Here is a 26952-nt window from a genome sequence, read left to right on the forward strand (position 1 = left end):
TACAACCATGGCCTTGCATAGTCCCCAAGGCCCTGGTTGAGAGTGTCTGCAGTTCTGAGAGACGCTGCTTCCAGTTTTCTGCATACTTATTTCTTGCATATTTACAAGGTTCTGTTTGCAAACGGAAGGACTAAGTATGTCACTTTGAAAAGTAAAGCTGCAATTTTGGAGCACGGTTCTGCAGCAGGAAGTGAACTTCCTGCCACGTCCCTCAGACTGGAAGAAGTGCCGGGGGAAGCAGCATCTTATAAATTTGTTAGGGTCGGGCAGAATTCTTCCTGCCACAAAAGCTCTGCCCCTGCCGTATTACAAGGGCTCAAAGTGGTGTGGTTTACAGACAACTGGAAGTACTCAAGACCAAAGTGAATGGTGGTGTGTGGGGATCTGTGATAAATGATGAAGTTCAACAGTTGTTGTTGGTCCAAAAATGCAGGGAGCCACTGAGCTGTGTACCACTTTATACCTTTATCACAGAAGCTAAAGATAGCTTGCACGGTTGGGAGGCCTTCAGACATGTAGAGTCAAACGAGACTAGAAGTTGTTAGCAGAGATGAGAATACAAACTCAGAGACGCCTTGTTCCATTTTATAACCACAAAAAATGCTGCTTTGAAACTGGCAACCCTGGCCATACTGTATCCAGCTACAGGAAAGTCTGCAGCAGGAGGCCAAACTAAAGGCAGATGCTTTGAGGTGGCCTTGAAGAGATTTCTTCCAGTTACGCTGGTGGAGGAAGGAGGGATACATGAACATTGTGGGACATGTCATAAGGCCCGTCCCCCAGCTTGCAAATGGACTCTGAAGAAAAAGCAAGATGTCTAGGCATCTGCAGAAGAATTCAGTAACTTCATGTTGACCCTGCGTATCCAGGTGAACATATCTCAGGGTAATTCCAGCTGAGTGGTACTCTGCTGACTCAGGTACAGATGCTGATGTGGGTACCCCACTTCAGAAGAGACTTCCAGAATCAGTGAGGCCTCCTGAAAATGTATTGTCTTTCCTCTGATTTTTTGCACCAGAACAAGGAAAAAAAGACGAGTCACATCTTGTGCTTGCCCATTCCACGCATCCCCAGTGGGGGCAGCCAGCAACTATCAACTAGATAGATAGATGCAGGGAGCTTTTGATTTAATTGCTCTCTCTCATCTAACTGAAGACCACTGCTAGCCTGAAGTCTAGAGGGTGTGAGAAAAGAAAGACGAACCTATGAAATGGAAATGGTTCATCTGCAAAATGAAAGCAGGAAATCCAGGCAAAGATTTTATATTTTGTCTTTACTCAGACTTTTACAGGTGCCCAGAGAGACCCAAGAGAAACAATTTGACTAAGCTTATGTACTTTTTACACTGCTACATGACTTTCATCCATTAAACTGCTGCAAGTTTTTTCAAAAAATGCAGAGAAGAAAGTAAAAACGATGCCCCCATAAAGACAACCAAAACCCACCGAGACATTAGGTTTACCTCTGTTCATCAGGAAAAAGTGGAGTTCATTTTGTGTGTCACTAATATTGCTGCTTTTGTCTTATGACCAGATACCTACATTCTTTTCTTGAGACTGCTCAGTCTTCAAGAAATGAAGTGTGATTTTTACAGTTTACATGGCAATGATTTATATGAGGGTCACGGCCTGTCACATGGCAAACCATGACCCCACATAACATGATGTAAGTGTAAGAATCACACTTTTTCTCAGGGTCACTAGAACCATGACACAGGTCCCAGTGTTCAACACACCAACCACAGAGTGGGGCATATGCCTTTTTCCTTTTTTTTTTTTTTTTTGCCAGCTCCCTGAATTACTTTCAGGTAGTTCTGCATGTTTCTGCTTTTTCATTTAATTAGGTGCAAACGCTCTGTATAAATAAAATAAAAAGCTCCCTGCAGCTAGTAGACCATTGCAGACTGCCAGACATTGAAAAATGTTTGTCTCCATTACTGTTGCTTAATAATTCACGTTTTATAAACAAAGAAATCTTTCTCTCCCTCTTTTTTCTCTCCCTTCCCCAGGCTTTTGGGGGTTAGAAGCTTGGATACAGCTGCAGAATAACTTTGGATCCCAGTATACAGTATGCGTACTATCAATGTATACAATAGGTGTACAGTACTACCAGTGTTTCCTGACTGCCTCTCAGTCACACAGACTCCATATCCTTTAGGACATGTCAGTCATTGCAATACTTGTATGTAAATGCTATATTGTCCATTAGATATTTCAGATCCCTTTACATGGGATTTGTCAGCCTGGGCCACAACTCTTTACACCCTGTTTCTGGCAGCAGCTGAAATCATAGACTTTGGAAAGTAAACATCCCCCATAATAATGATATTATACTACAAAGGTATCTGTAAAGAAATTTGTATTAGTTTACTATGTGTATCTCAGAATATTGTGTAAAGTTCATTATTTCCATTTATATGTGAAGAGATAGAGTCTAAAGAGGTTGTTCAGACTTATAAGTTGACGTGTTAGTAAGCTACAGAACCCAAATCCCCTTGATTCCCACAATTCTCACCAGTGTGAGAAATCAATTCCTTTGTGACAGTAACATATACTGATTCATATCTTAAAATTTGGATATGATAACTCTTGCTTTAACATGGATAACCACAAATGGTTACAAAATTATCCAGTACCTTTATTTAATGCCAACATTTTATGCAGACTCTGTAGCTGAGTATATGGCACATAGCAAGATATATGCCTCCGTTCTTTATTTACGTCCTTTCAGCTTCATCTGGAGACTATACTTCAGAAGTTCCAGATTGTATGATAAATTCTAATAATCATACTGGTTACAGCAATTTAGTCAGCACCTTACTCTCATATTAATATAGTGCTCTCTTTTTTAAAAAAAAAAGAATTAAAATTTAGGATGATAAGTAAACCTGAAGCATATAAGAGATTTAAATTCAATTCTTCAAACTAGATTATGCAGACTGTCAACATCTGAAGCTATTGCATTATGCAGAGGAACAAGTCGCACAGAATCTCATGCTTTAGTGACAGGGAAGAGAGATATCTTTTTTCTGGACAGAAACTTTATTTCTATTGTGCTTTATTCTGATATGAAAAGTGACCTTTCCTATGACTTTCCAACATTCTTCAAAGACCAGGTTCTTTGCCAGCTGCAGCACTTGAACAAATCTGCCAACATCTGCCCAGTTTGGCTTGAAATAGCAAGTGTTTGCTTGCTTGAAGCCTTAGGATCTTATGCCCTTGATCTTGCAAAGACTCAAGATCATGTGTAAGAATTTTCAGAATTGGGGCCTTTACATCTGTAATGTTTATAAAGTTTTAATAGCAGAAAATAAATATTCCTAGTAATAGGTATTAAGAGACCAAATATAATAAAAATAATCATCTCTATTGTAAACCACATATTCCTGTTTTTAAATGGGTCTTTGTTCAAATATGACTCAAATACACTTATATTTATTTTATGCATTTTTTAATATTAAAAAATCCACTTTTATTTGAATTACATATTCCAGGTGTAAATGTATATATAGATGCTCCTCAGGTGCTAAAGGTCCAAAGCATTATTGTGTGTTTCACAGTGCCTGAGTGGTCTGTGTTCATACATTCACATGTATATGTACATAGTTTATGGCCCAGTGCTTTCACATGTCTTAGTCCCTCTGTAAAGCTCACATGCAGTGAAACAGTGTTTTAAAAAATATCACCATTAGCACATTCACTGCTCCCTAGGCAGCATGATCTATGAGTTGTGCAAAGTTACATGTACAATTAATCTTTTGTAACGTATCATAACACATTGCACATTATACACTGAATAGTCTGACCAATGTGTTCCTACAGTGTTATGAATGCCAGAGCTTTTGAGCAAAAAGTTATATCTGTTTCTATCTTAAATTCCTGTTCACATTTTGATTTTTTTGGTTCAAATGAGCCCAAAATCTAAATTCAGGATTTTTACCTGATTGATGTTGATTTCAATACAAAACCTAATCTGCCCAGCTTTATATAGATCTTCAAAAATACACTAGGAAGAAGGGATTTTGTCTATAAAATATTAGATTTTAAGGACACTGATTGGCAATAGGGTATTTACCATCTAGGAGTTAATAACTGACAAGGATCCTTACCCTTTCCATACTTAGAGACTTACTTTACAGCTGAAATGGGATGGGAAGAAGCAGCCAGGTCACTGTACTGACTTCATGCTTTCAAAAGGGAAAGGATCTTGTGCTCTGTTGCAATTCTTTAAAATCACTAAGATGTTCTACTCAAAAATACAAGCTGAGATTTTCCAAGACAGAAGCCAAAGTGGCAACCTGCCTTTACATATATCAACACAGAAAACAATCCAATTATAGCTGAAGAAATCTAACAGACCTTTGGAATTTTAGATGGAAATCCAGAAGACATTGTCCTTTCCCACAACTGCTTTGGCCAAACTAATGGGGAGAGCAAAGGGCCAACAAAGTCATTAGCCCTGTGGCAAGTGTCAAGGAAACCTGGATCTATTGCTGTGGTCATGTTAAGTCTCTATTAATATCTGTCTTTATTGCTGTAACTATTTACTCAGTTTCATGGAATCTCTTTGCTATCTCACTTAAATTGTGTAGATTCAACATTTTTTCTCTTCTTATTATGTTCACTGATTTTTAAAATAGGTATATAGCTATTGGAATATTAGAGGGTTAAATCTGTATTTTATTCCTTTAGCTGTGTCACCAGTTCCGCAATTTTTTATTTCCTTTTTTGTTATGTTGTATGTTAATTTCTGTTGTACATAGCATGCAATTTCCATTAAAATAAAATGTTATGGAATTACATTAGACCAACCATCTTAGGTTAATGATAAGAATGTGCAAGAAACTGCCCTTCCTTCTAATTCTGGCAGTGTTCCTTCCAAGTTATATTGTCAAGGCAATGTAAAGAAACCTGCTGCCATCTGTATTCTCTGGATAAACAGAAGATTGAAAGCTATCTGTCTGAAAGCTTTCAGCATGTCATACATGAGCAGAAAGAAGGGGAAGAAGGCTAAGAATCTTTAAAAGTCAACAGGATCAGAGCATTACCTACCCAGATTCATCCAATGTAAGAATTTTTAAAGCTTCCAGCACCATAGTGTTGCTTGAATATCACACACAGAGGTTCCTCAGCTTGAGTCATTTCAGTCAGACTGAAATTAATATTCTGCAAGTTCATCAGTATCAGAATATGTCTGCAACCATCTGCAACCATCTATCAGCACCTTGCCCTTTATGAAAGTGGGGCCTTTGGTGGTGAGAAGGTGATTGTCAAGTTCTGGTTTCTCTTCTTGATGGCTCAGAGTTTCTAGCAGACTGAACATTTTTGCCCAGCTATGAATTTCTAAGGGAAAAAATCTTAAGAAGCTGAAATAAAAGCAAAATAAGATGGGAATATGAAAGCAACATTTCTGAGCTCTGCTCAGTTCCAACAGCAACACAAAATTATTTCATTTATGTATTTAGCGAAATAGATCCTGGCATTACCACCAGTGTATTTCCTCTTTTGTGGGGGTTTCTTTTCAGTTTTGTTTGGACAAATTTAGGACATCTCATTTAGGACACATGAAAATAAGGGACAGATGTCACTGCTGTAAGTACTAATGGGAGCTGCAAACTTCCCTCATCAACGTCTTTCAGAGAATTCAGTTCTTGATGAGCACCAACCCATTCATCTGGATCAGGAACACTGACAAGGACCAGCTGATGGACTTCTGTTTTGACCTTCAGCCCCTCATACACATTCCAGACTTGGGATTCGAAATAGTAGGACTAGCTCCTCTCAGTCCTGATGTTCAGTAAGGTTCTGCCATTTGGGTCCCACATCATTTGTCACCTTTCCTCACCCTGTACCTGAAAGACCTTCACTCTTGCTGCAGCAGACCCTAACCTGCAACCCTAAACAGCGTACTGCTGGCTGGTCTCATGTTGCAGAGAGAAAACACTCCACACATATGAACCCATCCCTCCAGCCATGTAAAGCTAAGTCCATAAACTCACCGCTCACAAGCACCAGCTGTCTAGCTGCCCTTCTCCTTTCAGTCAGGATTTCTTCTGCTTGTTGCTTGTCATTTCCCCCCTTTCTCTCCCTCCTGGCTTTTACATTTCTTCCACTGTGATCCATTAGGAATTTACTGACAGGGTAATGTGACTTTTCACACCAGCTCTCCATGTACACTGCCCTGCAAACTGGGCTGGATAAAACCGCTCCCCAACCCCAGCTGGCTGGACATTTCCCCCCCCCCTCCCCAACTTCCCCTCCCCTTCACACTAGCCAAGCGAAGGATTCCTCTCTCCCTCTCTCTCCCTTTCTTTTTCCATCCCTCCCTCCCGCCTTCAGTGCAAACCCAAGACGCAGAATCCTGCCGAGGGAAAGGGCTCCTTGAAATCATCACCACAGACCCTGCTGCTGAAAGTGCAGAGGAGGAGAGAGAAAAAACCTCTGTAGCCAGCCTCCTGCGGCTGAGGACTTAATAGCAGGGCAATGGCTTCAGGCTCCCAGAGATTATGTCTGACCTTTGTCCAGGGCATGGGATCTGTCTTCTTCATCCTTCAGATCATCTCTGTTGAAGCTGATGGTGAGTCCCATTCAGTTTGGGCTGGGTTATTATGACTGGAATGAGAGCTGTATGTTGAAATCTGTTATTGCAAAAAAACCTTGTTTTTTATTAAGAAACTTAAATACATGCCCCAGCTTGGGTTAGGAAACGTCTGATTCAGAGGTTTTGAGACTACAAATATCCTGGGGTTAAGCAGAGAAAGGAAATAAGATCCCAGAAGGCTAAGATTATTTTATTAGAACAACAAGACAGGATAGTGAACTTTTCCAGAGAAAATAAGAATAATAAAACAAAGCCAGAGCATGAATAAGAAGAATCAGTTACATTTTAGGAGAGCTTTCCTTATAATTAAGAATATCTTTTTTCCGGATAACTTCCACATCTGTCTATTCAGATTCCCCCCCCCCCCCCCCCCCAAACCTTGATTAGTATGGGCAGGTACTTGAAAAAGGGAAGACAAGACGTCAAAGGCTTTTCCTTATAACCTTTTCACTCGGTACCACACACACTCAAGGCAACTGCTCACCTTACTGCATGTGAATTTCATCTGCACTTCACTCCTAAGTGATCTGATCAGAGCAGTAGCATGGCTTAAGCACTGTCTACTAGTTACTTTGAAATGAGATTTTTTCCTCGCTGACGATAATCTTGAACGACTGCATGCTTTGCGAGTTTCCAGTAGCCTGCTCCCCTTTTAATGAATAAGCTTATGGTAATGACGATCAAATTGCCTTAGCAAAAATGGGATTTATTTTTAAAACAACTGTCTCTTTTCCTGGGAGAGCAATGCTGAATAGCCACATTTTTTCACTTTCACAGCTGTGATAGATTTATTCCTGATCTAAGGATTTTTTTTTCGGTACACTAATCCCTTACCGTCAGTTCGCAACATTATTCCAGAGAACAGTCCTTAAACATTATAGGGCAATAAAAACCTCTTCTTTTTGTTCTTCTAGTGTGTTTTCTCTCTAGCCTAAATTTATTTTAGCTCACAAAATGAGGCAAAGGAAAGGAGGCAAATTAATCCTGCCTGTATATTTTTCCCAGTCTGTAAAATATCATTTATACAGCAGAACCCTGTCTTGTAAATTTGAAGAGAAATACTTTTCATTAAGAATGAAGAAGAAGAAAGGTGTCAGACAGTTTCATTGTATTACAGTGGGCAAAACTGTAATTCCAGTTTTAGGAAATACTCCTTTACTAGCAAAATCACTCTGAAAGGTGAAAAAAAAGCCTCCCTGTGAAAGAGGGTTCTCCACAGAATTTAGAAAAGGTGACAAGACAGAAGTAAATAGTTTTCCTTTGTTAAGAATGCTTCAATTTAAGAATTCCCTTATCTGCCCACGAGCACCTCCCAATTCATATTGTTTCTATAGAATTAGTGGCATCTTCCTCCTTCCTAAACAGACATTCTCTAAGACAGAAAGGGAAAAATGTTGCAGATCATTTTAAGGCAGAGTTCATGACTGATTTTAATTGTCATTCAACAGTTTGTCAAATTTACCTTACCTGTGGTAAAGTAATCATAAGAATTAAAGGGTAGAAGATCTGAAGTATATTATAATTGTAGAGCATTATTATAATACAGTAGTTTAGAACATTATTATAATACTGTAGGTAGACATTTTTCATAATGATATTTAGAAATTAAATAAAAAATGAAAAATCCTCTATTAACATGCTGTTCAGTGTGTTGTCCTAATAGTAATATTCAAGAAAACAAATGTAACACTGTCCTATAAACTATCTGGTTCCATTATATGTTCATGCAGAAGAAAACACTTTATGTGAACTTTACCACTACATGTAGGCTTACATATTTAAGAAGATCTGAGAGTACAAAACAGGAGTAATTCTTTCTTTCATAACAGATTCTGGCTTGACCCAAACAGGAAACCATCTTTTCATTTGTGTAAGTTTTAGGTGAAAATACAACTGTGCTACTCTTCCATATCTGCAAATATCACTAAAGTGACAAGGGACAATTCTGGGTAACACATAACTAAAAGTAACTGAATATTTTGCGAACAGCTGAAGGGATTTTGAATTCACCTTGTAAAAATCCTATAAAATTCAGACTGGCCCCTGTTACAGGCAAACCTCTGAAACTGGTTAGACTATATTTCCCTAAGGAAAACTTTCACTTTGGTATCTCACACACAAATAATGACATAGGGTAGACAATAAAACTGGAGACCATCGAGGTCTGGTGAAGGTGTAAAGCCTTGAAGCTTAATTGATCTCTTTTGGCTAATATTTACCACAACACATATTGCCATAATGTAGATAGAATCCATGAAGGCAAAGGTAAATGCTGAAATAAAATCTAGCTTTGTTTTGCTCTGCTATTTTTTACAATTGAAATGTTTTTGTTAATAGCTTTGGAGGTCAGGGTCAGACAGATAGAAGGTTCCTCAATGGCCTGTTCCTGCTTTAACTTACTCTGGCGTATATGCGTAATGCCACTATGATTAGTAGAGTTACAGGAGAATAGAATAGGTTAGCAAAGAGAGTCAGGAAAGACAGCTCAAAATTCAAAAGTTGTCCAGCCGTGATAGTAACTGGTAGGTTCCAGGTTTGTGAGTGGCAGGAACAGAGAGCCTTATTTCTGTGCACAGGATTCACGCAGCTTAGTAGCATTTCTGGACAACCTTCTGTCTATCAGAATGAACTTTCAACTTCACCTCTTTAAAAAGAAAGGTTTTAATTACATCTGTGTGGTTCTTGTGTTAATAGTTCTTATGACCGTTCTCAATTATAGCAGTGTAAATGCACAGTTTTTGGAATTTCTTTGCCTTTGCACTGGAATTAGAGAGACAAAAATCTGGCTTCATGAACACTGTACAGGAATCGCCTTTGCTTTTTTTGACTCCCCCTTTTGTCTTTTCACTGCTGCTAAAATATCCTTACATATCAGCCATAATTTTCTGTAGAATACTTGTTCTACAAAAGAGAAAAGTAGCAGGGAGTGATGGCAATTAATCTATTTTATTAATACACTCTTGAAGTGAAAAAATGAACTTAGTAATTGCAAAACTTTACAAATTGTTCCAGAGTGAAGTTATTCTATTGGCTAAATTCTGTGTTACGTGCAAGACATTGCTTGAGCCAGTTGTTTGGTAGTGACCATACATAGTGACTACAGAGGTTGCAAGTGAAAGGATCCCGAACCCCGAAAGCTAGGCACAATTACATGAGGAGCTGAGCTACATAGTTCTGACCCTGAACCACATATGACTGATTCCAAATCAGAATTTTGCTGGGATGACAGTATTTCTAAACATATTGCAGTCTTGTAAACACTTTAATGTGCACACAACTCATTGTAAAATATATGGGACTTCTTCCCTATAAGCCCTCTGCTAAGCAGAAATCAGAGGAATTAGTGGACAGAGGCAGTTAATAGACATATTTAAACAGGAAAAAATGAAAGGACTTAAGTCCCTGTCCTGAAAAAAGGAATTAATAACCAGAAAGCTGTGGTAAGAGCTGTTTAGATGGGCAATATAATAATTATAAGATTTTTAAGGGGGGGGGGAGAAAAGCCTACTATACTCTTTCTTTACAAAAAGGGCGTAAAACAAGATGAAGGAAGAAAAAGAAAATGCATGCTTTTCTCTTCTGCTATCTCTATACACTTGCATTGGAGTAGCAGGTGTAAGCATTTCTGGCTCCCGCTTACAAAGCAGAGCAAATGTGTTTATATGCTGCAAAAGTACATGCATAAGCAATTACAACTATTTGATCCTAAAGCCTTTACTCAAATTAAAACTTAAGATCAAAATGAATTTAGCTGAGGAGGAACTCAAAGGTGACTTCCCAATTTTGCTATTTTTCTCATGATGTAATATTTTAAGAAATTTGAATTAAATAGGACATCATTCATTTTTGTTCCTCACAGAAATAAACTCTACATTCATGAACACTCAGTGGAACTGGTAATTACCCAAGTTTCTGTCTGTAATTGCACAGTTTTACTGAATTCTCCATGCTTACTACTACAATCAAAGCCATTGTTACACACAGCCATAGAAACAGAAATTAAATTGTTTTTAAAGTACAAAATTGATCTTCCCTTCCTCCACCCTGTTTTACCTCAATTTGAAGATTTTAACATTTAAGTAAAAATAAATCAGAGTCCAAAAAGGCAACTCCTACACCAAGTTTATTATATTGAAACTGATTAGGTTTTATTATTTAATTGTGTCATCAGATCAGCGCACTGGGTATGCCTTTTGAGGTGCTTTCATTTTATATTATTTGTGAGGGATATTTTTATTTTAAAGTATGTTTGGCTATGCAATTTTATGTTCCTTCTTCAAGCGTGATGCAAATCTTGCTGAAGACATGGAAGGATTTGAACTCACTTCAATGGGTTTTGAACCCTGCCTGTATTCTGCAAAAGAACTTCGTGTTGTATCTGTTATTGTATTAGAATAAATTAGCCAAACTCTGTCTTCTTGGTATCTAAGAAAATCCTACTAATTCCACTGGGATTCCTAAGAGTAAAAGGGAACAGATTTTGGCCTGTTTTATTTTAAAAGCTTCCATTCTATGCTTGCATATATCTTGCCTTCGCTCTTCAGCTCTTAGATGGCTCTTCAGCTCTTAGACGGCTCTTCAGTCACAAAAGCATAATAGGTCCAGTTGTTAGAAGCTGAGTTTAGCAAAATTTGAAACTGGAAATAAGGTGGAGTGAGAGTAATGAACCATTGGAACAGTTCACTATGGAGTGTCCTGTAAATTCTCCATTACTTGGAGTCGTTGAATCATGACTGGATGCCTTTCTAAAAGACATGCTCTATTTCAACCACGAATTTTTGGACTAGGTGCTGGAATTACTGGGGAAAATCTACAGTCTATTTTATGCAGGAACTCAAACAAGGTGATAAAAACAAATCTTAGTGGCCTTGAGATCTATGCTCCTATGGATGTGTTTTAAATCAGACTACATTCAGTGCTTTTTAAATAAAAACTATATTCAGTTATTGCTTGTTGAAAGTTTTGATGCCAAACAATAATAACATTCTTTCTTTTGACAATATATCAAAAATATAATTAAAATTCTATAGTAACAATGATCAATTGAGAGTAGAGGCTACCTGTATTAAAAAGTCTTTCACTACTTGCTAAAGAAAGACTGTGTTTGGTTTCAGGCATGAATTTTGCTTGATAACTACGAGTCCAACTATTACTTAATAGTAGGAAGAATTACCCCAAAGCTTCACTCAGAGAATGAGCTAAGCTCTTCCAAAGCTGTAGGTAATTTAGACATCATCTCCTTTGCATTTGCATTTATGCCTTACATTGAACTTAAAATTTTTCACTGGTTTCAAAGGGGAACCTGAAGAAAGTTACTATGACAAGAATGTTTTTCATTCTGAACCTGGTAAACTCAAGTCTCCTGAGAAAGGCCACTTTCCATGGATTTCTGGCTTGATCTTGATACCACAGAGGCTGGATTTGCTTGAAAAGGTTCAAGAAAAGTGTGTATAATTTTGGGAACCAATTTCCACACCGCCTCTCTTGTCATCACACCACAGGAAGCAAATGTTATGGGGCATAAACCAAGAAGAGAGTTGAGAGGGAGCTCAAACATAGTGGCAATTCAAAGCCACCACAAACAAAAGAATAATACGTTCTTCGCAAAAATCAATACAAGAGATGTAATACTTCCGTGCTGTACCTTATGGAAATATAGCACAGTCTCATATTTAAAATGGAATGACAATGCATCTTGATGTTATTGCAGAAAGAGAACTGATCTCAACTACTTTACACTGTCATACTGGGCTAGAGAGGAGCGATACCGTTTGAATTTTTTACAATTCCATTACTAAAATTGACTGTGGTATTTGAGAGAAATCTTTTATTTTTTCCTAACTTTTCGTTGCGACTAGCAATAATAAAAAGTTCAAACTACTCAACCAGGACCCTTAGAACTCTAGCTTGAAGATGGTAGCACTTTTGTGGTAAAAGTGAGAAAATTCTATGGTGTGAATATCTTAAGCATGTTAGCAATGGCATTGTAAAGGGCAGAATTCAAGTTCAGTGTTGTCGTTCTTATTTATATAAGGGAATTTCCAATTTTGATGTGCTTTTGTATTTTTCATACTATAGTGTTAGTATGTTTCTTATATTTTTCTCTAAATACCCCTCAGTAATGTGACACTACTCAGAATGCTGGGGGTCCAATGGCTTCATTGGTCAAGTGTCAGATAAGTGAACCTTACTTGCTATTATATTTTTTAAGTAACAAACTAGGCAAAACTGAGAGCACATATTAAAAAATGGGCAGATAGCCATACAACTTCTAAAGCTTTGGAGAAGATTCACAGGTCAGTCTGGGAAGCAGGTCAGCCTTCTTTATTCACTTCTGGCTAACCAGAATTTCCTATAAAGCAGTTCACTGTAATTTTCCCAACCAAAAAGTCTTTCCTAGCTTACCCTAAAACCCATTTGTCTGAATATTTTAGACATCCCAGATACCTTTTCGAAGGATGAGACTGTGTTTGGAACCATCATCTTCATCATTTCTAGTAGAAAGTTAATTTGCCTTAAGTGCTAGCAAATGCGTAACAGTAGATAAGAAATGTCTCAGCTTCAGTCTTGGCTAGCTAAACTCCTGTAAAAAAGTAATTGGCACTCATTGGTAAAAAGAATAAATGATGAACTTCATTTCTTCTAACTATATCTTAATGGAACTTGATCCTTTAATGATTTATTTTTCTTTAAGTCTTCTAACTAAAATACTAATGGCTGGAAAATAGGGCTTCCTGCCATGAAAAACTAACATTTATGAGTCAAGTCAGATGCTGCACAAACTTGTCCTGTATGATTCTGATGATGCATCTCAGTCCTGACTCCCAAACTGTGCAATGTTGAATGTGGACAAGTTTCTAACTGGAACAAAGCCCCAGTTAAGCATTATACTTAAACCCTGCTTACCTATATGAATGAAGGTTGTTCCACAACTTCCAAATGGTTGTTTAAAATGGTCTGCTCATATTATCTCTCTCCCTACTCCATGCATAATTTACTACAGATATTCATGGCTTTAGAAACAACAGATTAGATTATGGTTATGTGCTTTAATGGGACATTTGCAAACAATCCTGAAGTTTTGGTACTTAGGAGTGTAGAAGCTTGTTTTTTCACTGCTGTGTGTGAACTCCCCCTGTTCTAATCGTCATTCATGGTATTGACTATAGCTCAGAAGCTAGCAAGAAAAAACATAGTGTAATGTTTATGCCACTGGTCTATGTTTCTGGGTTCCGTTCCTAGATCAGCTACTGTTACTGTTTAAGAAACTTGCTCTGGGGATTTTGTATTCCTGTTCCTTCTCATCACTGCTTGTCCTGCTTACTTAGATTGCTATCCTCCTAAGCTAGGACTGCTTCTTACTGTGCATATTTATAATTCCCACCAAAATAGGAATTTTTATCAGGATCTGTCTGTGATAGTTAGCTATATGCAAATACAGATGACATATTTACTTGAAAGACAGCTTTTGCATTTCTCACTATAAGGACTGTGATTCTTTCAGTGGGTTAAAGTGTGGTGTCAGCTACAGACCTACTCCCTGTTTGAGTTCCCTATTTAGGATTAGCTTTAGATTTATCAATTTATTGAAATAATATGTGGTGGGGATGGGCCTTGGCACAGAATCAGGCTGATCAGGCTGAAGGTTTCCTGATATTGGTCAATATGTCCTATGAACGTGAAGCTAGCTACATAACAAACATTTGCTAGGTGCTGGAAGCTGTGCATTCATACAACCACTGCCACTAATCTACTTTCAAAATAATACATAATAAGTGTTTCCAGACATTTATTGAATGAACAGACATTTGCTGAATGATCACTGCTTAAAAGCCATCTTCGGGGCCTGCAAGCAACCCAGCTCTGTAGCTTTGAAATAAATTTGTAGCTTTTTAGGAAGTATTCTGAAGGGTGTTATCTTCCGAAACTACTTATGGCAATTTAAATGTCAACACTGTAAGCTATCTCATTGTTTATGGCTTTTTTTGGAGACATGCAGCGAGTGTGTTTATTCCATAACCCAGTAACTTCTCAAGCTTTATTGCCAAAACCCTAACTGCCCTGTTTCCAGTTGCCAAAACCTCTAAGTTTCACCCTTACAACTTTCATAGTGTTAAATAAATTAAATTAAAATAAACTGAACTGAAAAAAATAACACAAGAAATTGTTATGCTAAATCTGTTCTCATGATCATTCAAAAAAAGCCTTCCATTAAGAAAAAATTCCCTCTGTCTTTCCAGAAAGATATGAAAACAAAGTGGCTTTGCAGCAGAGTTTAGGCACAAGTTGCCATAGAATTACATGACTTTGATTTTAGCGAATGAGTATAAATCTATTTCTGATATGAAAGAGTGAGTTGCAGTGCTGGCTTTTAGGTTTGTGCTTGTTTTATACATACAGTTATTTTTGTAAATGTAACTATAACATACTTAGTAATGAATTCCAATGTCATATCCTAAGGGAGATGTTCTGACTTTGACTATATATGTACACATAAGAGAGAGTGTCCTTGTTTTCTTTCTCCAGATCTTAAGCACAGACCTACAGAGGCAAGACAAGCTTCTCACACGGACTAGGAATGAATAGGCACTTAGCCATGCTTGCTTTTCTGTCAATTAACGCAACTGAAAGAAAACCTAAGATAGAGGTATTTACAGTGTTGAAATAATTATTAATTCCAAGAAATAGGTTGTCCATTAAAATAGATTTAGCAAAAGCAAGGAGATTTTATTGAGAGTTTGCAATGTATTTATTGAATGTGTATTGAGTACAGTACCATGATGAGTGACATGTCCTTTCTTGGTGCTGCAGGCAAAGTGTTTGCACTTGAGTCCAAGAACAACTCTCAGGGTCTGGACCTAGCTGAGGCTGAGAAGGCATGTGTTGACCTGGGTGCTCGCTTAGCAATCGCAGAAGAACTGAAAAGGGCTGTTCTGGACTGTTCTTTTGCTGGCTGCAACACAGGATGGCTGGCTGATGGCTCCACTGGGTAAGGAGAACGGCATAATACTCTCTAACAAGCATGGACAATTGTTGTCAAGCAAGTTTTCCTCCTTGACTAAGATTATTACTGAGAAACACTAGCCGCAATTCAAGCACCATGGTATATATTTAAATACGCCACTGTCTCCACAAAATCAATTGTGTACAGCTAATATCATAGGGAAACAAATATAGTATTTATCAATCTCAGATCACATAGTTCACAGATCTAAGATAATTTCCTCTTCCTCTTTCCTTCTGAATTATGTTGTCTCAGTTCCTTTTTTACTGGCCTGTTGTGTGCTGAGCCCTAAAAGACCTTGCAGCCTATGAACACAGCGCTGAAGTCAGTATCAGTGCTCCCACTGATGGTTACTTCAGGCTCAGTTTGCTGAGCTTTTCACAGAAACCACATATCTGTCTCAGATGTTTAAGCATGACAAAATAGGTAAAAGGTATGTTTAAACAGGTATGACTTTACGTGTATTTAGGTGTGATAATACAAATGTGGGAGAGAATTTGTTGAGAAAGCTCACCAGGGAGCTGATGTTATTATTTGACATGTTGAACTGTGTTATTCAAGCTAGCTCAGGTAACTCCACATGGGAATATGATGCTTTGTTTTGCCATGGAGAAACACCACAGTCTCGGGAGACTCAGAGAGGGTATCCACCATGCCTAGCATTAGCCTCAGTCTAGTGGCCTGACAAAGTCTCTATAGGCAGCACTGTTGCCTCTTTAGAGGCTAGTTAAAAGCAGGAATGCAATTTATCCAAATTGCTCTATGGTGGAAATGGTTTCTCTCTACTGCTTATAGCTTCAGTAGACTAAAGTTAGCCTTCACAAATATTCCAGTAGTCTCAATGACTTTTAGTGAAATTTAAGCTTTTAAGGACGTATGTCTACATATGTGCTAGCTGTGTGTCAGGAAGCAGCATGGTGATATTACCATGGCAGTCTGTCTTGGCTAATACATTCTCCTTTTATATTGTGATGAAAGCTTCCAGAACTCAAGCTAACTCATTCCAGTCTAGCTCACGTATTGCTACATAGCACAGTGCTGGGCCAAGTAGATAGACCCCAAATGCCCAGTCTCTTTCAAAATGAAGTCCGTGTCAGCATGCCTGAGGTACAGATACAGATCCACATTTTATAGACAAAGAGACCTCAAGACAGAAAACTTAATACAAGAAAATGAAGGAGTTGAGGGTTCTTTCTCTTGACATAAACATCTTGTGTCACTGAAGTTGAAGCCATACAGGAATTCCCCAGAAGGAGCAGAAGGAACTAAAGCCCCCAGCCTTCACTGTTGGATCTTTCCTTCAGCAGGCTTACCGGCCATTCAATCCATATATTCATTCCCTTGATGTGCTTTACAAAGTTCTCAGGAATAAAGGATAGTATATAATCTATCATCAATGTTCAGTGATGATAAAGCCTTTTTTTATAAGGATACTGTTCCCAGGTTCCCAGACTTTAGAATATTATTAGGTTTGGTGACAGTTATTAGCTATTTTAAGTAATCATTGTTTAGTGACAAAATACAGTTTCCAAAGAACAGAGAATTGTTACTATTAATGAAAGGTGACATTTAAACAACTTCAAGTTTAAGCAATTATTTCTGGCGATCCTCTTTTTTCTAGGTGAAAAAAAGCTTAAAAAAATTTTTTTTTGGTACTTTTGGACATTAAAAAAAATCCAAAAGTCTCTCGGGATATAAGACAGTGATCAAACCTCAACAATTTTATTTTCTTCTTAACCCAGTTCCTGAAATGGCACACAGGCTGAAGAGCCAGGAAAACCATGTCCAGCTCTAAGAAGTGCATGGCAAGGTTATTGTACAAGTTCTTTTATACAGCCTCTGTATTAAGGAAGGAAGTAGTGTAGATGCAATGGGTAGGAGAAAGAGCTGTCTCTTTCTTTCTTATCTAAATGTTACTGGCAGTTAGTTCTGAGAGATCCTCCATTCTTTACTGTAGGCACTGGAGCTACAACTATTAATATATCAGTTGTGGAGCTATCCCTGAATATCTTCAATATCAAGACTGGATACAGCCATGGTGTTGTACAGCCAGGGTGCTATAACCTTTCCCATGACTGAGAATATACACATATCATACGTATCATGATACTAATGGGAAGAAAGGAAGGTTTTAATCCCTTCCATGTTTCCATACTCTTTGCAATAAATCTGACCTTAATATGGAAGACTCCAAACTATTTAAGAGATAGGACATTGTGGGGGCACATCAGCGAGCAGTTTCTGTGCAGCCAAAATGTCTGAAATTCACTGGAGATCTTTACCAGAGAGTATAGTTCTTCAGAGCCCTGGTAGACTGGAATCTGATAATCTCTTCTCTGGGACTATTTTACCCATGGCCGGGCAAACACCAGAATGTATATTACTTGGCTCACTGAGCTGGATATTTCTGACTCTGGGGGAAAAAAGGGACAAGTATAATGCCTAAAAAAATCTATAGTGGTTTCAGTGTTAGTTAATGCAGTTATTAAATATCTGGAGAAGGAAATGAACAGTAGAGTGCAAAATATGTAAATGAGACAAAGTTATTCAAGGTGAACAAGCCCAAATAAAATAGGAAGATTTCCAGAGGGATTTAGAGTAATGGGCAAAATGATGACAAATGGAGATCAATGATAATCATACTCAGGAGGAATATGCATTCTATTTGAAAATATGTTACAGAGTTCTAAGTTACCTCTATCAGCCCAGGAAAGGAATGAGAACATCACTATGGACAATACAAAGAAAACCTCTGTTAATATGCAGCTATAGTAAAAAAAAGCTGTAAAGTTGCTAGAGTGCTTATGGGATGGGATGGGGAGTACAAAGATGCATATGGGTTAGTGTTACATCCTGCTTTGGAATATTGAATGTGTTACTGTTACCACAGCTGAAAAAAAGGTACTAAAGCAGGCTCAAAAAAGGGATCAAGAATAATTAAAGGCATGGAAAAAGCTAATGAGATGGGGCTCAAAATATTTCACTGAATTAGTTATTTATCTTTTAAAATTTTTCTACAGGAGCCTCTTCAATCCTTATGGCATTTATTTGATAAATGGAAAATAACAGCAAGGATAAAGGATAGCCTGAAAATACAAACACCTCAATCCACGCTCCCCTCGACTGATTTAACAAGGACAGGGGAAAACAGGTTTCACAGCATGCCCAGAAGATTACAAAAGCCTGAAAATTACTTCCAAAATAAAGGACTCTTCACTGGGCACCCTTTGCCTTATTTATCTTGATGGCATTCCAGATCTTCAACTGTGACATGGCCCAGGGAGAGAAGTGACCTCCCACATTAACCAGATCCCAAGCCATTTAGGGATTGATAAGTTAGAACTAATACCTTGAATTCCATCCAGAAGCTTAATGGAATCCAATGCAGATCACAGAGCTTTAGTCTAATATTCTCCCATATCCTCTTGGATTGTTTATATTAGAAAGATGAATAAGAGGGAACATAATAAAAGAAGTTCCTAATTTCAAGAAGAATGCAGTTTGTTTTATTTATTTGGTGCCTGGAAAATATCCTAATCTTTCCCTTGAGGAAAAATCGATTAGATACTGGCAGTAGAAATAAACAGGAACAAACAAAATGAGGGAATTCATTATAGTGTTGTAGATTTTCTGACACATTTCAACCCTTCTTCCACCACATAGACTCAAAACTGAACACAAGGTCTAGCAGAGATTTAAGGATTTTTTCACATCTAGATCAATTTTTCAGGTTTTGCACAGGTGGCAAGATTCTGGCTTTGGCAGCCAGAATTTGTTCACTTCTGATGGCTATTTTGTGGTCTTAGTGAATAATTATGATCCCACTTCTAGTAAATGTATCCATCACAGTTGGCTGTTGTGTCCTTATTATTATTTCTGCAGCCAGATCAGGGACTGAAAACCCATGGAAGGTTCCTCCTGTTATGGCTGAGGCACATTACTGAGTCAGTGAGAGCTTATTTATACTGCCTGCTCTCTGGGCTATACCTCTTATGCGGACAAAGAGGAGAATTTGGTCTGAAGAACTGGCACTCTTCAGGTGACTGTAAATTATATTTCTGATAATCCATCTGTAAATATGTAAAGATTGTGAGATTTTAATGGGACATCCTCTTTCGGATCCAACCAGGTTTGTGACAACACAGGTCACTCCAACCTACTTCTTACTGATCCACTGCAGTGACTATTGGCTCCTCAGCTGTGCTGCTGGAGATGCTTGTCTCTCATCTATTCTATGTCAGAAGTGAACAGGGTGGGCAACCAACTACTAGTTAGGGTGTTAAAAGACGTCATTCTGCAGAGAATTACGCCAGCAGAAGAAGATACCAATCTGCTGGTGGAGCTGCTCGTGAAGGCATTCTCTAACCTGTTTCAGTCCACGCAAACTGGGTTAGCTGACACAGCAGGATTTGACTGTCAACAGGATTCACTTCAACTGACATGCGACAGATATTGCTTAAGCAAATAGTTCCCTGCCAGCAAATCTGAAAAGGCAATAAACTCAGTAGTGTTATGGTTTGAGCTGCTTGGTGGTACAGAACCTCTTCCAGGGATATAAGGTGATATTTTTGTATGCCACTTTCAATTGTTCAGACCAACACAATTCAGAGTTCAGGGCTGTTCACACAAGTAAGTCTGCTAGCAGGTCTTAGGGTTTGGGAACTTCTAGAAAAGAGCCACTGGTAAATGGATTGGGGTAGAGGGTAAATGGTTACTTCTTCCACCAGCCCAGAAGTAAGTTTACAAGTCAGTTCTGAAATATGTAATGTATAAAGTACTACACGTTGTTACATTTCAGGAAATGAAATGTTAGACATCTCATTTGTCAAATTAGAATAAGCTCTAATAGCTATTTATACCAAAATGATGCTCTTAGCATTTATTTACATATCAGACAAGTGAGTCAGTAAAACCAGCAAGTGAACTGCTAGATAAATGAAGAAAGGCTGTGGAGTTCTTTGAAAGCCTTTCACTGCTATCTTTTGAATTTAGATGTCAAATTGGAAAGCTCTGTGTCAGATCCTCCAGCACTGGGCAGCATATTCTGTAGGATTTCAGTCTTATGTTCATTCTCAATTTTTTAAAATTTGGAAACTTTACATGACACAAATTTTCTCACACTCAGCACTGCTAATTTTGCACAGAATATTGGAAAGCAGCTATTGATTATAGAAAAAGTAAACATCCTCAGTGGCTTATATTAAGATACTCGGAGCAAATTTAATCATTTTCCAGCACTTTTCCAGGACTGAAAAGCTGAAGCTCTCCTATTCCCTATCCTGTTCCTTGTTTTCTCTACAAAAGAACAAAGCCTCTAAAACTCCATATAGCCATTCTAAAAGTTGCAACTTTGAAGCTCTGCACAGACCTTCCATGCTATAATACACCAGGGCGGTTGACCTGTGTCTTCGCATGAAATTGCCCTGGGCTGGTTCCTACCCAGTCCCTGGAGGATTTATCTTGAAAAGATAATTCTGGAGCAAGGAAGCACAGTCAACTAGAATAAGCCCTGCTGTGGGAGTCAGAAGACTAGGGTTCTTTTCTTGGCTGACCACAGACCAGATGTTTGCTGCTAGGAAAATTACTTCATCTCTATTTTTCCTTTCTTTGTTAGCTCTTCGGGTTTGGGGCTAACTCCTATTGAATGCTTCTACAGTGTCTAACACAACAAGGCTCTCACTGCAGATGACGCCAGGAGAAATATAATATTAAGACTCAAAAATACCATCTCACAAGACTATCTACTTCCTTTTCTACCTACTTCATGGGACTTTCCTAGCACCTGGCAATAGGGTAATGCCAAAACATTTTCTGGGAAAGAAAAAAGCAATATCCCAACTCCAAAGAATAAAATAGAGGTCAATCACTGACCCTTGCCAGTCCTCTCATCCATGTTTGTACTAAGTCTATCCAGGTGCACATGCTATGACTGGTCCACTTGTTTATCCACAGAGAACCAGTCCTAATGATATGTCAACTTGGCAAGCTCCCTGTTTCATTACAAGGTGTACTGCCTAGTAATAATGTATATAAATTCACTCCCAGAGCTCTGTATGAGCTGGGCCTGTTTATTCCCTTCAAGAGAAAATCCAGGCATAGGCTACAGGAGACTTCATCCCATGGTCCAGTTCAAAGAGGTAACATAGACATAGACTACACCAAATTTGGTTCCAAAACTGTCTGAGGAGGTTTTGCACTCTCCAATGCCTTCATGTCACAAACTCTAGTGCCACAACCCACAGTTGGTGTCATGCTCTGGCATAATATGTCTTTGTCTTCTAATTATTTCTTGTCAATCTCAAAAACACACATACAAGGAAAAAACATAGTTGTATTTCAAGAATACAGGCTGCTACATGGAGATCAGTCAAGAGACTTGAGTCAAAATATGTAGACATGGCCAGTCTGCTATGAGGAATGCTATCGCTGAGCAAGTAATCTTTCCTTGGCACAGTCTGGGAAGACAGTATGGGCAAAGTATGATGGTCAGGGCTCTCGTAAAACAGAGAGCTGAAAAATTGAGGAGCTTTTTGAAAAATGTACTTTTTCAGAAAAAGCATTATACAGAAGAAAATGTATTTTTGATGTATTTATAGGAGAAGCATCCATGCAGAGAAAGTTCCCTTGATAACAAAACACCATCTACTAAACTTCAGCATGACAGTTTTTGAGTGGCTATTTAGTTAGCTGAGACTTGCTCTTTTTATTTTTACTGTGAGTTTTTTTTAACAATCTTTGAGAATTCTGGCACAAAAAGCAAGGGCATGCTACAGAAATTAGGTAATGCTGAAAGGTTAGAACTCATTGTTAGAACCACAGATAATCAGGTATTAAACAGGAAGGTAAGCCTTACTTCAGAGATGGAGTAACAGAAATTGGTTGAAATATTAATAGTATCACGTGAAGACTAATTGGAATTTCTGCTCTAAGCTAGAATTTCAATTGGAAAAGGCAGAGCAGAAGAAAAAGATGAGTATATTCACTGAACATAGGATGACAGTGAGCCTGACATAAAATACATTTGCGAAAAAGGAAAATACACTCCTAAAAAACATCCAACAGCATTTCCAGTAGATAGGGAAGTACTGAAGGACTTGAACACAGCATTGAAGAGACACCATCTAAAATACTGCAATGTAATTCTTGACATCCAAGCTCAAAAGTGATGAATTCAGACTAGGATTACTCCAAGAAAAGTGTCTGTTTTACCAGAAGAGATTAAAGGGATTCAGTTTGCTTAGTTTAGCAAAATTAAGGCAGAAAGGGGATATGCTTACTCTTTGCAAATATACAATAGTAGCTAATACAAGGATTTTAACTTGCCAGTTAGTTCTAATGTGCTGATTTTCTAATTTTTAAAAGAACTTAACCTTCCTATATTTTGCCTTTTTTTACAGTCACTATAATGTTTAATCCTATCTGAAACTCTTCTGTCTGAGAATCAAGCTTCTTTGTAAATTAACAGCATACAGTGAATCTTTTTTTAAAAAAACACTTTGGTAACTAATTAATAACATCTGTTATGAAAGGCACAGATTAAATCTGAGTCCATAAAATGAAATTGGGTAAAACCAACTTTCTAGTGACATGTGCTATGACTTTGAACACCCAACTAGTCCAGGCCAGGAAGCAATCCGAATCTCTTGTTCATACACTAAGAATGCTCAAATTATACATACATAGTGATATTATAGTAAAATGGCCATATAAAATCTTTCATACTAGGCTACAGTAGGAAAATCTGCATGAATGGGCCATATTTATTTAATGAACAGAAGGCTTACTATTTCAGTAGTCATATGTACAGTTTTAAGCACAAAAGACTGCATTTTGGTATATATTTTTAAGAATCTAAAGGATATTGGTTCTGCCTTGGTAAGACCTCCTTTTGACATTTTCAGTGGCAGTACTGCTGTTGGAATGTCTTCATGTCACACTTAGCAGCTGCTTTCTTTGGGTCACATCCAGCCAAAATTAGCCGCTATAGTTCCTAGCCAATGGACTTTCCAAAGCCCACCTGTGGTCCTCTTCATGACTTTTCAGGGAAATTCTCTTCCCTTCAGTAATCATGAAAATGTCGTTTATATTTTATTCCTCATCAGAGCCAGCCTTATAATTTGCAGTTTCCCAAACTACAGGAGGAAGGACTAAGAATAAAAATCCTTTAGTTTGGCTTCCAGACTGTACTGATTTTTTTCTCTCACCTAGTTACTGAAACACAAGAGGTAAGGCTGACCCATGAAAAATATTAACGCAGGATGTTAAAGATTTATCTTGACTAAGAAAAGTGATGAAGTTTTTAACTTTCTAATTAGGGGAAGGTTTGTTAGTTATATTAAGTTATGAACCGAACTTTCACAGTGCCTCAGCTAACACATTGTTGATGATTTTCTATAAGTTGACTATGTTCTTATTCAAGCTCATACTACTATGAATAAATGTCATAAGACTATTCTGACTCAGTTCAGGCAATTTATTAACTAAAACTGTAAAACCTACAATCAGTTGGCAGATAAAGTACGGACTACAAACACCCTAGTCCCACCTACTTGTTTCAATGCTGATGCTAGAATAGATCAAACTGTATCACGTGACCTCAGTCATTAACTCTGTATGTATTCACTTAGGTTTACTGAAAAATTTTCAAGTATTACAAAATTCCTATGTAATTATCGTAGAAAGCAGAAGTACCAGTGGATAAACATCATTTATAATTTATGTAAAATAATATATGTTTATTATATACATCTTTATTACATATGCATATAAATTACTTAAATATGATCATATTACTAAGGCTCAGTTATATTATCATAGGATATATTTCATAATATACATATTATATTATATAATGGCATATTATATCATATAGTTAAATAAATACTATTGATGCTGGCCTTTTCTGCTATTTCCTTCTTTGAACAGAGGAATTTGCAGAAGTGCAAAATATACCAATTACTCACTGCTTAGGTAATAGATTAGAAAAGAATTAACCAGTCCAAGACTAAGTGGGTGGCTTCTAGGAAGCCTGGTTAATACCTTGCTGTGCTATATATTACATTTTCTCTTCATGCATACAGATGGTAAATGCAGTATCTGAGTAATGACACAGGAAAACACTGCAATTACACAGCTTGAATAACCTCTGATCCTTCTTTCCAAATGGGTACAGAGGAAACTTAATGTTTCTTACTTAGATGAACTCTACAGCAGGAATTAAACTGAGACTCAAAACTGCAGAGTCTCGGCTCTCCCTTGCTGTCTCACTTGAGAGGAAAGAAAGGCATTATGAAGCAGGTTTTTCCTCTAGGCTGGTTTGCAGTGGACTGAGAAGATTCTCAAAAGCTTTTGGCTTGACTTGTCAAGAAAAGCAAGGTAACATCATCAGGTGCCCTCCCACTGACCATCACAGAACAGGGGCTGTTGTCAACATCACGAAATCCCCTCCTTTTCCAACCGTATTTTTCACTTATACTGTCATTTGAAGGACACTCAGGAAGTAAAAGGACTGGTTAAGGGAGTCCACAGTTTAACAGCTCCATTAAACAAAAAATACAATGCCTCTGCATGAAAGTGGTGATTCCAGTTACTCATAACTGTAAAACATGGGACTCTGTTTATCTTCAAAGTGGGCTTGATTTTCAGTCCTCATTTAAACTTGTAAGATAAAGGAAAATTAAAACTTAGAAATTATTCCTCATATAATTGCAAAGTAAAGGAAAAGTACTTTCTTTCATATTTTTCACTATTAAACAATGGGAGCCAGGGAAACTGTCTGAGAAGATCATAGCAATGAAGAAAATAAGATGTTAGTACCATGTCTGGATTTTTACCTTAGTGATATCTACATGCTAGTTCTACCTAGTCTATAGCAATCATATGTGTGATTGATTTTCATGCTGTAATTGTGAGGGAGAGTTTTTCAGAGTTCATGGCAGCATAAGTAATTTTCAGGGATGCATTGCAAGCAGACGTTTATTAAATATAGAGGATAATTATGGATGATATGTATTCAAACTCAGTATGCTTCTTCTGAGCATGTCTAAAATTCTACTTTCATCAGAGACCTTCATCAGAGGAAAAATAAAATTGCATCTATTTATTAATATGACAGGTACAAAATCATGCATGACATTGCTCTAAGCAACAGATTACAATATATGCAAAAAGGATGAGTAGTTCTGTATAATTTAGTTCAAATATTAAATGAAATTAGCAGTAAATAGAATTAAAATTCCCTATATGATTACATTCTTCTAATCAACTGGGTACTTAGATATATTTCTGAAGAAAGTATAAACTTTATGGCATTCTCTCAACCATGATGCATGCTCCAGTTCCGTAGCAATTCAAAACAGTAAAGAGAATACTAGGCTACACATTTCTACAACCTCTCACCAAGACACTGGAACTATGAAAAATGAATGTAAACATTGAATAAGAAAAATTTTTGATTTTTTTGTTTCCTATTTCAGCACAGCTAAGGTGTTGCTGAACAAATTTGAAAATATATTGAATTCTGAACTGAGAAGGCACTAGCCATTTTTCAGTCCTCAGATGAAAAGCTTAGCAAAGTCACAGGCATCGAAACATACCTTTTAGAATTGAGACAAAAGTGTACCTGCAGATTTCATCTACAATTTCTGTACAAAGCCAAGCATTTTACAGACATTTGGGCAGACATATATTCACCTTCAAAAGCTCAGAGAAAAGAGCCTAGAATTTTATATTTTTAGCCATTTCTGGAGTCCTATTGACTGCAAAGAGAATGTTGTTATGACAGGCATTACAGGCCTGATCATTAGACCCACTACTGAAAAATGATGAGTGCTCTTGAAGCTACTGTAAGCAGCAGTAATAACAGCTTACTGAAGAAGTCCAAAGCTTGCAGGATTGAGCTCATGGTCGGACACCTACTGACAGAGGAGGAGTGGGAGAGATAAAATAGATTTTTCTTTTTTCTTTTCTTCTCATTTTTTATGGGTGCAAGACATGATTGCCTTCATCTCAGAAGAATTATGTTAGAATGTTTTCAGTTTTAATCAGATCATTTTCAATATGACAAAAATCCAAATTAAAGTCCTAAGTAGAGGATTAATCAAGGTCTGGTCTGGTGTAGGAAGAAAGAAAGAGATAGGAAGAACAATTTTTAAATTTCAAGTAGGAAAAAGTTTAGCGGGAAATTCATTTTAAAAAATCCAAATGCTGTTTAAAGCCTTTCCTTATGTAAAACATTATAATTATATGCATGATACACCTTTTATAAGTTTGATCTCATTGGATAGCAGCTAACATGCTCATGTAACTAATACAGAAGATACAGTGCTTTTGGCAGTAGCAAAATATAG

At 37.5% G+C, this 26952-nt stretch overlaps 1 protein-coding gene across 1 annotated transcript in view; it reads left to right on the forward strand.

Annotated features, from left to right (window-relative positions):
- The first annotated feature begins 6385 nt into the window (after window positions 1–6385).
- Window positions 6386–26952, forward strand: part of SUSD5 (sushi domain containing 5) — a 43567-nt gene continuing 23000 nt past the window's right edge. Inside the window, exons 1-2 of the mRNA XM_013948109.2 lie at window positions 6386–6576; window positions 15412–15589. Coding sequence (XP_013803563.2) covers window positions 6483–6576; window positions 15412–15589 — 272 coding nt within the window. The 5' untranslated portion in view covers window positions 6386–6482. The remainder of the gene's footprint in view (window positions 6577–15411; window positions 15590–26952) is intronic.

Source organism: Apteryx mantelli, chromosome 2 (genome assembly GCF_036417845.1).
Source record: "Apteryx mantelli isolate bAptMan1 chromosome 2, bAptMan1.hap1, whole genome shotgun sequence".
Lineage (NCBI taxonomy): Eukaryota > Metazoa > Chordata > Aves > Apterygiformes > Apterygidae > Apteryx > Apteryx mantelli.